The 17670-nt window shown below is 36.3% G+C and overlaps 1 protein-coding gene across 4 annotated transcripts in view; it reads left to right on the top strand.

Annotated features, from left to right (window-relative positions):
• Positions 1 to 17670, top strand: part of LOC306856220 (rap guanine nucleotide exchange factor 6-like) — a 94797-nt gene that overhangs the window by 42697 nt on the left and 34430 nt on the right. For all 4 annotated transcript variants that reach the window (XM_079395360.1, XM_079395359.1, XM_079395358.1 and 1 more), the window contains 4 exons: positions 7893 to 8021; positions 11587 to 11764; positions 14184 to 14320; positions 16012 to 16170. In XM_079395360.1, coding sequence (XP_079251486.1) covers positions 7893 to 8021; positions 11587 to 11764; positions 14184 to 14320; positions 16012 to 16170 — 603 coding nt within the window. The remainder of the gene's footprint in view (positions 1 to 7892; positions 8022 to 11586; positions 11765 to 14183; positions 14321 to 16011; positions 16171 to 17670) is intronic.

The following is a 17670-nucleotide window of genomic DNA, read 5'->3' as shown; positions in this document are numbered from 1 at the left end:
AGTTAAAGTTTTCATAATTTAGTTGTGTGTTTTTGCCATTTTTATTCTTTTAGTTTGATTTCTATGTAGTTTATATATATATATATATATATATATATATATATATATATATATATAATTTTTTTATTTGTTTTTGTTTTTTATTGCAGATTGATTTCTTTTAGCACATCAAGCTAAACTAACTAAAAAATTATAAAAATAAATAATAGTTCCTAAATTTTTTTTAATTTTTTTTTATAGATTATAGGTTTAATTTATTTGAATGTTTTCCATAGTTTTAGTTTTAGTTACCTATATTAATAAATATTGCCAGTACTAAGTGACTGCAGCGTAAAGATAAATGTGAAGACGGAAATCTGATACATGACTTAACAGAAATGCCATCCTCTTTGTACTTCACACATTAGTTTATCCTCCTAGTCAGTCGTGATATGTGAATCCATCATTACACTTCTGTACGTGCACCATTTCTTAACATTTACCAAACCCAATGGTAAAAATTTTGGAGGCTCAGACCTTTTGTTTTTGTTGTTTTGCCGATTGTCACGCTTTCACTCATAGATTTTCTTTCAGTCAGCAGATCTGGTGTGTAACAGGAAGTGGAGGTAAGCTGCTCTCTCAAAGTGTAGCATTTTCCTTGACTCATAATTTAATGATGGAACGGAACGTGTCGAGGCTAATGCTGAGTGTATTGATCCTGATCGCCTAACCTTCCTGTCCACATGACACCCTAAACCTCCCAGGATAGAGAGGCTAAAAGCTCTCAGCCTCTGTTTGGATAATATTCAGATGGTAAGAGAAAGGTTAGGTCGGCGTTCTTCTGTTGTCTTTTGCTTGCTATCTGAAACAACTCCACACGTGAAGAGTGATGCTTTGGACTAGTTGTGCTATAGTTGTGCTTTCATGAGTTGTGGGCAAACTGTAAAACCAGTTGCATGAAGAACATGGTTTTCTCGGGCCGTATGTAAGTTAAACATTGGCCTTCATTCCTTCAGTGCCCATTATAGTCATCTGTTTCCAACTATAAACGCTTTGGTTTTTGCTCATCCATAGAAGGACAGTGTTCCCTTTATAAAGCCTCCGCAGCAGACACATGCTGGTGTGTTGGAGACGCATCTGTGATTCCCATCCCGAATCATTAGCTTTTGATCTTCCTATACTTGTTGTGTGAAGGCAGATGGGATCAGATCAGCCTTAATCATGCCATGAGTGTGTGACGTCATGCAGTTGATTGTGGGTTCAGGTTGAAGGTCTGACATCGAGTGTCTCTTTGTAAGGAAGAGCTTGGGCTTTGCTTGTGGAGCGTATGGACAGGGCAGGGTGCCATATGGCTGCTCTCTTCACAGCGCTCACATTGGTGTAAGTTGGCACCTTGCTTGCCCCTGGATAGCTCTGCCTTAAATACAAACATACCATCTGTCTGCCTGTTTGTCTGATGTGCCCATGCCAAACGTTCTGGCGTGAAGAGTTGTTGTAGGTGGTTGCTGGGGCATTGCTATGCAGTTGCATAGATGTTTAAGCTGTTTTCACTATAAAATGTAGTTGTGTTTTTTCCAATAAAAATGCTAATTTAAAATGCAGTTTGATTAAAAATGTTTCAGGCTTGCTATGCTCGTTTGTAGGGATAGATATTATTATTATTATTACTAAATAAAATATTTTTCAAAATAAGAAATATTACTATTGTAATATTTGACTGTAAGATAGAAAATATAGTATTTATAGTAGGTATCTAGACATAAAAACACAGGAATTATTACCTGTGTTCTGTAATTAATGCTTGTAATTCATTCCCCATCTCTAATTATTGACTCTCTCCCTAGTACTTTGTAAATATATATGCATATTTTTCTAAACAGCTGTATATAGAGTAAATGAGGCACAAATCTGTGCATAAATCTTCTGTTCCAGATTCTTACACATTATTATTATTATTATTGTTAAGTCTTATTTAAATGTTTCTGTTCTCATGTCAGATATGTATGTATGCGTGTACCAAGAGCTTCTTGAAAACCACAACAATCATGTGTTTGCGCACACTTGGCGAATAAAGCTGATTCTGATTCTGATTAAAATGATTATTAGTAATCGTATGACCAAAACTTTATATGAAAGATTTAGTTAAAAACAGTGATATATATCAAATATATATTTTCTGTAAATAAGGCTGCTATGACATCTACATTTTAGAGACCAGCGAAATGTCACAATTCTCAGTACCACAGCAGAATACCAAAAGTCCTTCTGTGAAGAGCAGTGAGTGATTTTGAATTTGTCTTTTGCTGTTTGATTAATATAAAGCACACAGTCGGCAGCAGGAATATAACACGCTGTCACTTTAAGAGCCGCACGGATCCAATTTACTCTTACAAATGTATTTTCATTCTCAACTCTTTACGTTCATTTATTACATAACGACGAGGGTTTACGTGAATAGTCACTAAGCGCCGCAATTTGACACATTTTTACATGTATTTGACCGTTTAGGCGCTAAAAGATGACTTTAAATGTCCGTGTTGTGTTTCGTCTCTGAGCGCATACACAGTAATCTTCCCGAGGAAGCGCAAGTTCTCTTTCATGCTTTTAAAAACATGAATAAATTTCATTAACTCAAATAAATCAAGCATGTTCTATTTTGCAAAAGGGTCGTTACATGATTTTGCACGTGAAATTGGGCTTTTATGGAGGAGCGAAAGTGCACCGCTGGAAAGGGGGCGGAATGGGGCGCCATAATCGTTTTATCTCGATTACTGTATTTTCATAATCGTTGGAGGCCGAAATCGAAATTAATTGTACAGCCCTAATTTATATAGTTAAAAAAAAATAATACGGCAGTTGTCTTAATCCCCTCATTTTTAATCATTAAACCAGGGCCGTAACCACCATAGTTCCCCCCCAATAATTAGAAATGGCCAAAGTGTTCCTCCAAAATCTGAAAATCTTGCTCTGCTCTGCTGCCTTCCATTATGCAGTGATTTGTTTGTTGTCAGGATGACAAAAAGGTTTAAACGTTACATTTTTAGGCTGGTCTGCCTGTGAGGGGTGTAACGGCGCTCGTCAATGTCAAAATGATTGAAATGGCCAATCCAATCAAAGTAGGCGGAGTTTACTGTTCACAGAGGCAAAGTGCGAATTCCAGTATGAAGCATCAGTTTTAACTGGAAGTAGTGAAACATTTAATATTTCACAACTGTTTTACGGTAGAAATGTTCATATCCTTTCTATTTTGGACTTGTCATTCTGTATTTTTGTGTTTTAATTTGGATTGTAAAGGCGCTACACAAAATAAATGTATTATAATTATTATTATTATATCCAATATAAAATCCAGCGACGCAAACTACTTTTTCTCAAATTTTTCCATTTTGAATTGAAAATATATAGCATTTACGTGATTCATGCAATTCCTAACTGAATGTGACTAGACATGAAACATTTTGGGTTTTCGACACACTGAACTTACAAATAAGAGCAAAAGTTCTAAATTATTTTCTAGAATTTCCTTCAACATTCTGTTTCTTTATAGAAAAAAGCATGGAGCCCTTAAAGGGATGGTTCACCCAAAAGCAAACATTCTGACATCATTTACTCTCCCTCAAGTTGTTCCAAACCGATATGAGTTTCTTTAAAAAATATATTTTGAAAAATGTTGGTAACCAGGTTCTGGTCTCCATTGACTCCAAAGTATTTGTTTGGAGTCAATGGAGACCAGCAACTGTTTGGCGCATCGGATCACTTAGTGAAGTAGCAGCGTATTCTCCTCAACAGCACACATGATTTATGTCTAGTGTAATACTGTGTTTAGGGGTGCACGTGTTGGTTTGGGGGAGGTCAGTGTTGGTCTGGTTCACTTAGAGTTTAATGCGTGTGCTGCAGGGCTCTCCTCTGCTGTAATAGCATTAAGCATGTGCTGCATTGATCATAGCTGCATGCTGCAGGGCTCATTTATGAGAGCGCTTGCTCCTGGTGAATTAGTGCAGGAAAAAGCATCTAATGTGATTCAGCCTCTATTCACATGCAGCACTAATGCAGCTGGACACCAGGCCTGCAGGACAGCAAACGGCACAGTTTGTGTCTGAGTCCTACTTCATGATCCGATCTGTGATCTGCATGTGTTCGCATCACTAAATCGTTGATGTGTGTATTAATGGAGCATGTCTATGGAGTCTGTGTGAGCTGCTAGAAATAACAAAAAAACAACGTCTCAGCCCTTATTTTTTCCCTTAATTGTTATTTTAAAACTTTATTAGTGAGTTAATTTACAGATCGTAGGAGACATCTTGAAGCGCTACTTAGGTTTAAAGCAACTATTACAAAAAAATTCCTCAGCCAAATCGAGGTGCAATTAATTTATGCTTAATTATATTAATTAAATAAATCTGCAATGTAATATTTAGATGAAAAATTTTAATTGCTTGACAGCCCTAATAGATAATGAATTCAGTATTGATAATGTACTGTTAAATCGAAATGTGCTTTTTCAGTTATATCTATTATATATTTTATTCTATATTTGGCATTTTTTAACCTTAGAGCGCTTGCTTTGCTGTATAAATGAACAGGAAGTGCATCAGCTGTCATTCACTCAGACATACACTTACTACACTCACACATGACACTTACCAACGAACACAATAAACCTGCTTACTTTCACTTGTTGTAGCGTGGCATATGCAACAGTGATACCTCAGTGCAAAAGAAGTGGTAAACTTTGAAAAAACATATGATTTTAAATGTTGTATCAGTGATTTTATAATGTCTAAATATAAACCCAGCAGCAAAACCTATTATTAGTGAGTTGAATGAGCCCATTAGTGGCCCTCTTCTGCCATCTAGTGGTTATTAGGGATGGGACGATACACCTACCTCCCGATTCGATACTATCATGATACTTGGGTGCCAATACGATATGTATTGCAATTCTTTAAAGAATTTAGATTCTACAAGTATTGCGATTCGATATTATTATGTGTTGGGATTTTTGTTTTTAACTCTAGACCATGGTAACAAGTTGAATGATACACTTAATATACAGACTGTCACAATTAAAAAAACACATCTTGGCAGTTACTATTGCTATTCGATATTACAATTTATTGTGATTTTTGCTTGCTTATTAAAGACTAGACAATGGAAAATAGTTGATTATACCCTTAAAAGAGACTGTATATGATGAGTCATATTAACAAAAACAATGCATCACATCTTTCTAAACTTTTATTTCTGGAGCATACACAGTGTATATTTAAAATGTATATTTAAACCATGAAACTTTAAAGTACCAAAACCCTGAACTTGCACATGAATAGTCAAATGTTCAACAAAATGAGCAGAAAACATACTTTCTGAAATAATAGTGCTATGTTACTTTGCATACCGTTTTAGTCATGTTTAGTCATGTTTTCCCAACAGTTGAGATTCAAAATGTGAAGGTGCAGAAATAATTCTGGAAGAGGTTTAATCCTCTGCCTCCGTCGTGGTTTGGCTTTCTCGCGCCGGCTTTAAACGTATTTGACGTCATCTAATGCAGCGGCACTGCGCACGCAGAACAATCGTTGTATGACATCAAAGCACTGTGAGAGCTGCAGAGAACAGACGGCACCCATATATATATATATAATATATATAATGACGGCATCACACAGATGCCTCATCAAAGCAATATCACAAAACACAACGATAGAGACATTGTTGTTATGAGAAGTGTAAAAATATTTTTAATTTATTCTGAAACGATAAACGACGGGCTGCCCGACTTGTACATGTGAACTTTATTTACACCTTAATTCAAGTAATGCAGCTCGACATTTCTGCTTTCAAACTCTCTGTCTGCTGTTTTACCCTTTTTAATGTTTTATCAAGGCCGTCATTTGCCCTGGATATTGTTTTCACTGGCATTTTACCTTTCATGAGGCCATTTTTTAATCTAATACTAAACCATCACTATCATCAAACATATAAAATTGTAGAAAACACCAAGGGCATCGCACACACATCGTCCTGTTGAAGTGATGGTCAGTCTGAATGCTGTCTAGTCTAGACGTGAGTGCGGTGGGACGCATGAATAATTCAGTGGAGTTCCCACTAGGACAACATCTCTCAGCACCCCTGAGTTATATCCCATAAAGCCTCCTCATAAAAACATCTCTTCCTTAATTAACCACAGTATGTGTATCTTTGAGTATTACAGCGAGGCTCAAACACACTGTTTATGTGAATACCATGCATCCAGGTGAGCGTGCATCAGTGCATCAGTCGTGTGTGAATCCTGGAGTCTGGCTGATGTGGGGCAGGAGGCAGCGTGCATTCATATTTAATCTCCCGGCATCATTAATTGAAGCGCCATGGAGAGACCCTCGTGTGAGCGAGCACAGTACGTCTGCAGCAATTAGCAGTGCCTCTCGTTTGCCCTTATGCCACAGTTACGAATCACGGATGCCCTTTACTCAGCTGTCCAGGTCATTCACAGGATGAAAGGCCTGACGCACCAGCGCTCTCATCAACAGCTCCTCTGTTTAACTCTTGATCAACTACGTGATGATTTTACATGGAAAAATGTAACAAAAGATGATAAATATTTGCATTTGTAACGCATCTTAAGGTTTGTGGGCAGAACAGTACACACAAGCGCTCAGGCTAGTTTATGGTACTCAACCCTTTCCGCTCCGTGTGTGATGCTTCTCTCCCCTGCTATAAATGGAAAGCGCTAAAAGAGCTTCAGATGATGGGGGTTATTTTAACAACAGTTGCATAGAAACAGTGAAACACTTTTGCTAAAACACTGCAGGAAACAAGAATGCAGCAAACGCATGAATTACTTTTGCATAAATTATTTTTTATCTGTCACACATATGACAGTTCTTTTTTTTTTTATTTGCTTTAAACAAACAGGGAATATTAATAGCCTGTACATTATATACTGCAGTTGTAAGTGTAGACAACAGGGTTTACATAGCAATCATTTGAGAATATTGTATACAAAGTGATCAGCTAATAATTAACTGACTACATATGACATGTAGATGCATGTATATATGTATGTTGTTGTGGATGGTCTTTAAAACAGGTCGATTCATTTATACTGTTATCAGCACATGTTGAAGTATATATCTTGTCTCTTGAGAATATGCGCTGTTAATGCAGCGTTAGAAAACTCCCATCAGTTTTTGTTTTACTTTCACTTTCTGTATGACTGAAGTTAAGACTTTCACCGGCATAACTATTGCGCAAAGTTTGCACGTTGCTGTTGTGATATCCATTGGCTTGCCTTCATGGTTTAAAACAGAAATATTTCCAGTATTGCGACATAACCCCCCATGCATATGCATCTTAAACGCAGGGATACATGAAAGAAGAATCAAATCGGTATGCTGCGCTGTCTGAAACACGTCTTTATGCTTGTGCGCGCTGTACTGGCACACACCCGAAGCGCGAACAAGCATAGAGACGTGTTTCAGACAGCGCAGCATACCGATTTGATCAACTGCGATACGTTTAAGCCCTAATAGCCTATATCCTAGCCTAATAGCCTAACATCAGTTGCTTTCGCTCTTGGGGCCCAGTATCCTCATCTTTGATGCTTAGTATTTTTTCCTTTTACAAAGCACTGCTGCCAGATGGAAATTTATAATTATTCCTAAACAGTGTTGTTCATACCTCTGCTGGGAGAGAAATATAGACACCGGACCTCTTGAAACTTTAATTAAATACCCCAGCTTTAAAGTAGTCGTTCTTTGTGTAAACAAGCCTTCTCTCTGTCTTCAAGTTGTCTTTTTGAAGTTGGTGTATTTTCCTCACTCACATTCAGAGGCAGAGAGACAGGACACTCATGAGCTGCTTTATAAATGATGTCCTCAATTCAACATTTCTCACTTCCTGTCTCGTCTGCACAGCTTCCTGGTGACCTCAGCAAGATGCACCTGACAGACCACCCCCACCAGCAGATGCACATGGCGCCCAGCCAATCAGGATGCAGCATCGCCAGTGACTCGGGGAGCAGCAGCCTATCAGACATCTACCAGGTACGGCCACTTCTTCTCCTGATCACCTGAAGAGCACTCAGGGCTCAAAGACTTGATTCTGAGTAAAAGTTTGAAAGAATGGGAATCTTTTTCTGTGAACATTTTTGATTGATCAGACAAATTATTAAATCAGTATTTTGAACTGACAGTTCAAAGTATCTAAATTGTGGAAACTAAATTTTAAATAAAAATAACATAAAATGTATAATTGAAATTATACAAAAATATCCCAAAATAGATTTGCTAAAATATCATTCAAAAAATATTTACGTGAATATATTTTGTACCAATATATAAATAGTTACTATTTTTTTGTATATTTTTAAAAAATATATGGCAACACTTTACAATGTCATTCGTTAACATTAGTTAATGTATTAATTAACATGAACAAACAATGAACACTACATTTATTACACTCTTTATTAATCTTTGTTAATGTTACTTAATAAAAATACAGTCGTTCATTGTTCATGTTAGTTCACAGTGCATTAACTAATGTTAACAAACACAACTTGTGATTTCACTAATGCATTAGTAAATGCTGAAGTGAACATTAACTAAGATTAATAAATGCTGTAGAAGTATTGTTCATTCTTAGTTCATGTTAACTAATGTAGTTAACTAATGATATAACTAATGAACCTTTATTGTAAAGTGTTACCAAATATATTTTTAAAAGCATTTAAATGTATATTATGCTCTCCATATACAGTCATGGCCAGAAATATCGGCAGCCTTGGTAAATATGATCAAAGAAGGCTGTGAAAATTAATATGCATTGTTAATCATTTTGATCTTTTATGTAAAAAATTCACAAAAATCTAACCTTTTATTGGATGATAAGAATTTAAAATGGGGGGAAATATCATTATGAAATAAATGTTTTTCTCTAATACACATTGGCCACAATTAACGGCACTCTTTTATTCAATACTTTTTGAAACCTCCATTTGCCAGTTTAACAGCTCTACATTTTCTCCTGTAATGCCTGATGAGGTTAGAGAACACCTGACAAGAGATCAGAGACCATTCCTTCATCCAGAATCACTCCAGATCCTTTAGATTCACAGCTCCATGATGGTGCTTCTTCTCTTCAGTTTACCTCACTCATTTTCTACAGGGTTCAGGTCAGAGGACTGGAATGTCCAGCAGAAGCTTGGTTTTGTGCTCAGTGACCCATTTTTGTGTTGTTTTTGAGGTTTGTGTTTGGATTATTGTCCGGTTGGAAGATCCAAACATGGCCCATTATAAGATTTCTAACAGAGTCAGTCACTTATTGATTTTTTATCTGTTGGTATTTGATAGAATCCATGATGTCATGTGTCTAAACAAGATGTCCAGGACCTCCAGCAGAAATATAGGCCCACAACATCAAAAATACAGCAGTATATCTCATTGTACACATGGGGTACTTTTTATCCCTGTGTTCACCAAACCCATCTTGAGTGTTTGCCCATAGAAGCCAGTCCCATTTGAAGTTCCAGTCGTGTCAGATAACTGAATATGCTGGAGATTGTTTTTTGATGAGCTGGAAGAATTTTTCTTGAAACCCTCCCGAACAACATGTGGTGTTGTAGGTGCTGTTTGACGATAATTATTTTTTTTAAGGTTTTCTGACCCCGAAACTCAACTATTTTCTGCAATTCTCCAGCTGTGGTCCTTGGAGAGTCTTTAGCCACTCAAACTCTCCTTCCAGGCAGTTTCGTAACATTTTCTGTTGATTGGAAATTCTTAATTATTGCCCTGATGGTGGCAATAATAATAATAAAAAAAAACATTTGTGAGAATGTTAATATCAGGAGCATCTGTATATACTGTATATATAATATATATAACACGCCGACGCGTTTGTCGACCCCAGAGGGTTAAAGCCACTTCACTAATTTGTGAAGCTCAATTATCTTTTGCTGCACATCAGAAATATATTATTTGGTTTTTCTCAGTGTGGTGGATGATTAAGGGAATTTGGGCTTTGCTTTACCTCCTATTTATATTTCTGTGAAACAGGAAGCCATGGCTGGATAATTTCACGTTCATAATCACCCTGGAGTGCTCAGAATTGTGAATATGAATGGGATATACTTCAGAGATATTTTACTCATAAGAATTTCTAGGGGTGCCAATAATTGTGTCCAACGTGTATTCGAGAAAAACATTTATTTCATAATGATATTTCCCCCCAGTTTAACAATGCAGGATTAACAATGCAGATTAATTTTCACAGCCTTCTTTGATCATATTTACCAAGGGTGCCGACATTTTTGGCCATGACTGTATTTCAATCCAAGAAAATACATTCACGTATTTCACATTTGAAGAAAAACTATTTGTTGTCTGTAACTTGCAAAAACAAATGACACATTTGAAGAAAAATAAATAATGGGTAATAGTGCCAAATGTGTTCTTCTAATTCAATCAGCATTTTTGTTTGTAAAGTTTAAATGAAAAGAAGCTGTTAAACTGTTGATATTTAAACAGAGTTTAATGACGGTTCTGTCATTATACGAACATATCTCATATCAGTTCGAGTCTCTATATGAAACACACAGAAGGTGCTTGTGACACGCTATTGAGTTCTGGTTCCTCTCTGATTTTCTCAGAAATATGTGCCTTTTCTGTCCTTCCTGTTTCAACAGCAGCTCAATAAAGCTCATACATATTTTTTTGACCGATGATCATAGATTAGTGACTGATCTGATCAGTTATAAATCATAATCTTGATGAAGAATAATGGCTTATATAAAGGTTTGTGTTTTGTCCAATGCTGATGTGTGATGTATGAGCAGGGTGCTGGTGGTTGTAAAAAATAGTCTTAGGATGACATTAAATTAACATTTGTTTGACACGGTGTTTATTCAAATACCAAATGTGAAAACATGCTTTGACAAGCTATCAGTACATTTTGATTCTGCATGATCATCATCTGATGCTGATATCTCGAAATGGTCGAGACGGATTCATCAGTTGAACCAATATTGTGTTTGATTTGATGAACGATAGTCAATTCACAAATCAGTACGGTTTAATGCACAATGCTGAATAAATCACAAATCAATGCAATCATGATACTAAACAAAGTGTTCAAATGGAATGAACCATTTCAATGCTTGTAAATCTTAACAAGCTGGATTTTTCAATGAAGTACACAATGAGGAATTAGATTTCCACTGACAACGAGAAAGTCTGATGTCAGTTCCAGAACAGCTTCTTGAGGCGTTACACACCATTCATCTTCATTACACACATGCACTACAAGCCAATAAACACACGACAGACAGAGTGCTATGAGATGCAGTTTAATATCTGCAGCTCTGCACATGCGGCTCATGACAGGAAAAAGCATGCAAACGCAACGCCAGACCTGATATTTGCATCCAGAGCTTGAATCAGTCAACCTCTTGCAAGTTTCTCAAAAGTCCCTTCTTAGCAGAGATTACATTGACATTAATGAGAAAGGAAGTGCTGATTAGCAGTGAAAGCAGGAGCCCAATGGGACACAAGCCTTGTGATTTCCTTTCCTAAATCTGAGCAGCTGCAATCAATGCTGTTTGTTCCTGCGCAGGCCACCGAGAGCGAGATGGGTGACGTGGCTCTGTCCGGCCTTCCCGAAGCTCCTGTGGACTCTGAGGAAGAGGAGGAGGATGAAGATATCGAGCGCTCCTCGGAGGCTCTTCTGGGCAGAGATCTGGTGCGAGAGTGTCTAGAGAAGGATGCGGTGGATCGGACAGATGACGACATCGGTAAAGTGCTTGTTTAATAATAATACATTTTATTTAAAGGTGCCTTTCAGGACACCCAAGGACATCTTACAACAGAAACACAAGCAATAAATCACCAATACATAAAATAAAAAATAAATAAATAAAAACAGAAAGGATTACAGTGAATAAGCAGATTTAAAGAGGTAAGTTTTGAGTTTTGATTTAAAAATGTTGATAGAGTCCAACTGACCGATATGAATGGGTAATGAGTTCCAGAGTTCAGGGGCAGCGTGACTGAAGGCCCTAGCCCCCATTTTGACCATTTTAACTGAAGGAATAGGCAGGAGACCAGAAGAAGAGGAACGGAGGGCACAAGAGGGACTGTATGGATGGAGCAAATCAGACAAATATGTGGGAGCAAGATTACAAAGTGCCTTAAAAGTGAGGAGTAGGAGTTTGTATTGAATTCTTTGGAGTATTGGGAGCCAGTGAAGTTGGATAAGGATCGGTGTGATGTGTTCTATTGATTTTGTGTGGGTAATAATTCTTGCAGCAGAGTTCTGGACATTTTGAAGTCGTTGGAGGAGCTTCTGGGGTAAACCGAAAAGAAGGGCATTACAGTAGTTGAGACGTGAGGTGACAAGGGCATGAACAAGAACTTGGGTTGAGTGCTGAGTGAGTGATGGGCGGAGTCTAGAAATGCTACGTAAGTGGAAAAAAGCTATGCGAACTGTATTGTTAATATGTGAAGTAAAAGAGAGAGTAGAGTCCAGTATTACACCTAAACTTTTTACCTGAGACGAGATAGGGACCAGACAGCCTTCAATGCTTATACTGATGGGTGGGGATTTGGAGAGTGTAGATTTGGTACCAATTAGAAGAACTTCACTTTTATTGCCATTTAGTTTGAGCTTGTTCTTTGTCATCCAAGATGTGATGGCCTGTAAACAATCAATAAGTGCAGTGGGGCATGATGAAATACTGGGTTTTGTGGAAATATACAATTGAGTGTTGTCAGCGTAGCAGTGAAAGTAGATACCAAAGTGCCGAAAAATATTACCAAGAGGGAGGATGTAAATAATAAACAAAAGGGGACCTAACACTGAGCCTTGGGGAACTCCGTGGTGTAATGGGGATGAGAATGACTTGATGTTTTTCATTTGTACAAACTGTTTCCTGTCAGTGAGATATGAGTTGAACCATTTTAGAGCAGTACCAGTGACCCCAGTGCTTGTGGTTGTTGATGAAAGGCAACAGGGTTTCTGCAGGTCTTAAGTTGATATTCAGTTCACATTCACCGTTCCACAAATTAAGGCCTAAAAAGGCCTTAAATCGGAGCAGAAAGTCTCAGATTGATAAAGTCGTGGCATTAAATGTTGCACACATTGCTAAAAATTTATATCCATTAAATTAATATCTTCTTCAGTATTTTTGCATTGTCTTCGGATTCAAATATCTAAAAATGAAGATATGAAGTCTTGTTTTCTGAGAAATGTCGATGTCTCTTCTGCTCATCAAGGCTGCATTTATTTGATCAAAAATACAGAAAAAAAGTAATATTGCGAAATATTATTGCAATTTAAAATAACAGTTTTCTATTTTTTGCATACTTTCAAATATGATTTATTCTGTGATGCAAAGCTGAATTTTCATCAGCATCATTACCCCAGTCTTCAGTGTCAAATAATCCTTCAGAAATCATTCTAATATGCTGATTAATTACCAGTGTTGAAACTGTTGTGCTGCTTAATATTTTTTTTGGAAACTGTGATACTTTTTCAGGATTCTTTGATGAAAAAAAGTTAAAGGAAAAAAAGAACAGCATTTATTCAAAATAGAAATATTTTGTAATAATATATGCTACTATTTAAAAGTTTGGGGTCAGTGAATTTTTTTTCTTTTAAAAAAAGAAAGAAATTAATACTTTTATTCAGCAAGGATGTGTTAAATTGATCAAAAGTGATAGTAAAGACTTACATTGTTAGAAAATAATTTATTCCTATTATTAATCATTTATTAATTATAATTTATAATTTATTAATAATATATTGTTTTATTTAAAAAATGAATGAAAAAGTAATGGAGATCGGTAGGAAGTTGTGTTTTCAAACTTTTAAGTATTACTAATTCAGCTCATTGCCTGCTCTGTACACATTAATATTTGGAGAACATTGACGTATTGCGTTCCCTTCAATTAATTCCTCAAATTTTCTTTACTTGGCTTTAAAAAGCTCGTCTGCAGAAACCCTGTTTAAGTGCTCTTGCTTACTGGAATCAAAAATGTGTTTGAAAATCAGGACAAAGGGTTGCACATAATTGTCACGGAAAATGTCACAATGCCAAATAGTGTAATGCTAACGGAGTATACATAACAATCACTTCTTGTTTTTTTTCTGTCCAAATGTAAAGCAAACAGCACACTCATCAACATCTCTCTCTCTCTCATCTCTCTCTACAGAGCAGCTCCTGGAGTTCATGCATCAGCTGCCGGCTTTCGCTAACATGACCATGTCCGTCAGGAGGGAGCTGTGTCGGGTCATGATGTTCGAGGTGGTGGAACAGGAGGGCACCATCATTCTTCAGGACAAACAGGAGGTAGAGACAGGCCATGTCAGCATCACTAGTACTAGCAGGGCTGGTAGAATCGATTCAATTACCATTATATGCAAATGTATGGCATAAAAACAAATAGACGTCTATATGAGCTTACTCACACTGTCATGAGCCCCAAAACTGACAAAACATTGATCTGTGATGATCTGACGTTCCTTTGTTCAGAGATCTGGACTATTATCTTAGACAGGGTCGGTTTATTTTTACAGCACATTTCATACACACAGGCGTGATTAAGAGAAAGAAGAGAATCATTTACGAAAGGACAAATGATTCATGAAGACAACAGTAGAAGGAGTTGGTGGTGACAATCCAGCCCTCTAAACAGCACTGTGTGTGTTTTTATTTGAGGCTGAGCAGACTGTCATGAAACAAATTATGTTAGATGTCGGATCACATGAAGACCCTTGAAGCACATCATAAATGAGTTTAAAGAAGAGTTGAGAGGGGAAACGCACAGAGACATTTAGTGGTGTTTGCGTGTGGGCTACTGTGAAGGTCAATAAGACAAACACGCTTCTGCGTGGATGAGAAGGAGAAAGAAACACAGAGTGGGAGCAAAGGTCAAGATATTGCAGCAGATTCACACATTTTCACATGAACGGAGCCACTTCACCTTTTCAGCCTGGGCGATATGGCCAAAAATATTATCACAATATTTATTTTCATATCATACAATATCGATATTTAGCACGACACTCATTTGTCATTAATGGGGAAGGCTTTCCACGTGCTTGTTAGACCTTGTGAAGGATTGTGAAGATAAACTGTTCACAATTAAACTCCCAGAGCCTCCTTTTAATTTAATTTGTCTTCCTTTTATTTTTAAACAAATTTTAAATTGGTGTCTAATTAAATGCATTAATAAAACTTAATAAATCTTTTAACATTTTACAACAAACATTGCATTTTTACGCAATGTCCAAATAAAATGCTGCACAACAACACTGTATAACTGTATAAGTTAAATACCTTGATTGTATGACATGAAAAGTATTATTATCATTACTTGAGATTTACATTTTAGTATGCAATGGTAATATATTTCTGTCATAATTTCTTAAGGAGAATGACACTATTTCGACAAACTATTTCCCCGTCTAAATAATGTAAAGCTGATATAAAGCCACCCAGCTTGATTTGACACAGTTTGCATTGTTAAAAGCACTTTACAAATAATATTGACTTGACTTAAAGTTAAACTGGACTTTTATTTTGATGGGTTCATGTAAAGGTCTTTCAGTTTTACTTTCAGTTTCAGTATGTATTTGACGGTAGTTTTTCTTAAATGAAATGGTGAAAAGCTTGTGAAGTGACTCCCAGAGCAGCTCTGGAGATGAAGTTAATGTTCTCATAAGTCACCGTGAGCATTGCGTATGTTTGAGTTTGAGCATCAGACAAAACTGCGCCATTCATTCACACAGAGACACACAGAACATGCAGAGTTAGCCTATTAGTGACAAACACTGACTGCTATCGCATTTATTTCTGCTGTTAGATGAATCCTTATCAAGTAAAAATGTCTAGAGCTTATCATCGTTATCGATATGATCTCTGGAATGCCATCTCAACTGTTGTTCACCACAATACCAGTGTCTGTAACAACCGATTTGACATGCATAAAACTCATTTGATGTCTGTGGTGTGATCATAGTGCACTGTTGTGTTTGCAGCTGGACCAGTGGTACGTGATCCTGAATGGTGCTGTGGAGATCAGCTATGGAGACGGCCGAACAGAGGTCCTGTGCATGGGCAACAGCTTCGGGATCTCACCGTCTCTAGACAGACAGTTCATGAACGGGATTGTGTGCACCAAAGGAGATGACTGCCAGGTGAGAGCATGCCATGCAAGAAGAAAATCATGCTTTGATAAATCATAATTATGAGATTAAGAAAGTCATTATGACACAAATCGGAATTATGAGATAAATTTGAAATTATATACCGTGTCACATAATTATAAGATAAAAGATAAATTATTAGAAATCATGAGAAAAAAGACAAAAAGTTGAAATTATGAAATAAAAAGTAGAAATGTAAAACAATTCGATAATTTTTTTTTAGACGTACTAAGTTATGTACACACATATAAATTATAATTAAATATATAAATAAATTATTTTACTATGAGATATAATCTTTTAATTATAAGCTAAAATCAAAATTGTCATAATTATAAATTGAAATTATGAGATACTATGTATCAATTGGGAGATAAAAAGTCAAAACTATGACATTAAGTCGTAATTATGAGATAAAGCTGAAATTATAACCTACTATTTCATGATTCTGAGAAATAGTAGAAATTATTAAATAAAAAAGAACATTTTGATGTACCAAGTCATAATTATACATGTATACATATGTATATTATGATATGTACATAGATAAAAAAGCAACAATTATGAGATAAAAGACAAAATTATGACAAAGTCTAAACTAAAATATAGTTGTAATTATGAAATAAAAAAATTTATTTGAATTTTAAGTCAAAATTCTAAGACAATTATGACAAAAATAGAAAAGGAGGGAGGGTATTTTGAAAGTCATTGGGATCCAAACAGCTTTGACATTTGGAACAACATGAAGGTGAATGTTCATTTTTGGGTGAACTATCCCTTTAAAGTGGAAGTGAAACAGTCAGTTAAGTTTACATTATTTAGTAAAGTGATTTCCACTTTGATTAAAAAATATATAACCAACATGATTAATGTAACCACTTTAAAGAAAAAAGGTTGTTTTGTTATAGCTTTTGGCGCTGCCATCTTGCAGTACCACAGCGTGTGACGTCACGGGGTTGGTTCGCTATAATATAAGCATTTCTTTAAATTTTGAACACACAAACGTTATTTTAACACACATAATTTGGTTTTCACCAACATTTGGATGAATATTCAACATCAAACTGTCTATATGCTAAGTTTTGATCGTGGTATCCCAAACATTGTTTTCATAATGAGAGGCACAACTTGATGTAAACAAACAACGCTTCATGCAGTATCATTCATGTCGCATGTTATTGTTATTCAGACCATCCAGACATATGCATTAAATTGACTGGTTCACCAGTTGTATGCATCATATTTTATGTTCACCTGCGAATACAATTAGCTTTCCTGCTGTTAACAGGCCGTGGTTTTTAACTAATGACCTATCTAAACGATCGGGCCAGTGCTGCTTCCTCAAAGTCTATCATTCTCGCGTGTTTTAAGCCTTGTCAGTTTAAATATTAAAGTGTTTTAAGCCATTCAAGCATGAGACAGCACGAAATAGATTTTAATACGGTACTTACACGCTGTGATAGGCTATGATAGACCTTTTCTTACACGCGT

The sequence above is a fragment of the Barbus barbus genome, assembly GCF_936440315.1.
Source record: "Barbus barbus genome assembly, chromosome: 36".
Lineage (NCBI taxonomy): Eukaryota > Metazoa > Chordata > Actinopteri > Cypriniformes > Cyprinidae > Barbus > Barbus barbus.
The sequence above is the reverse complement of the archived record's forward strand: the minus strand, read 5'-3'. Positions and strand labels throughout refer to the sequence as shown.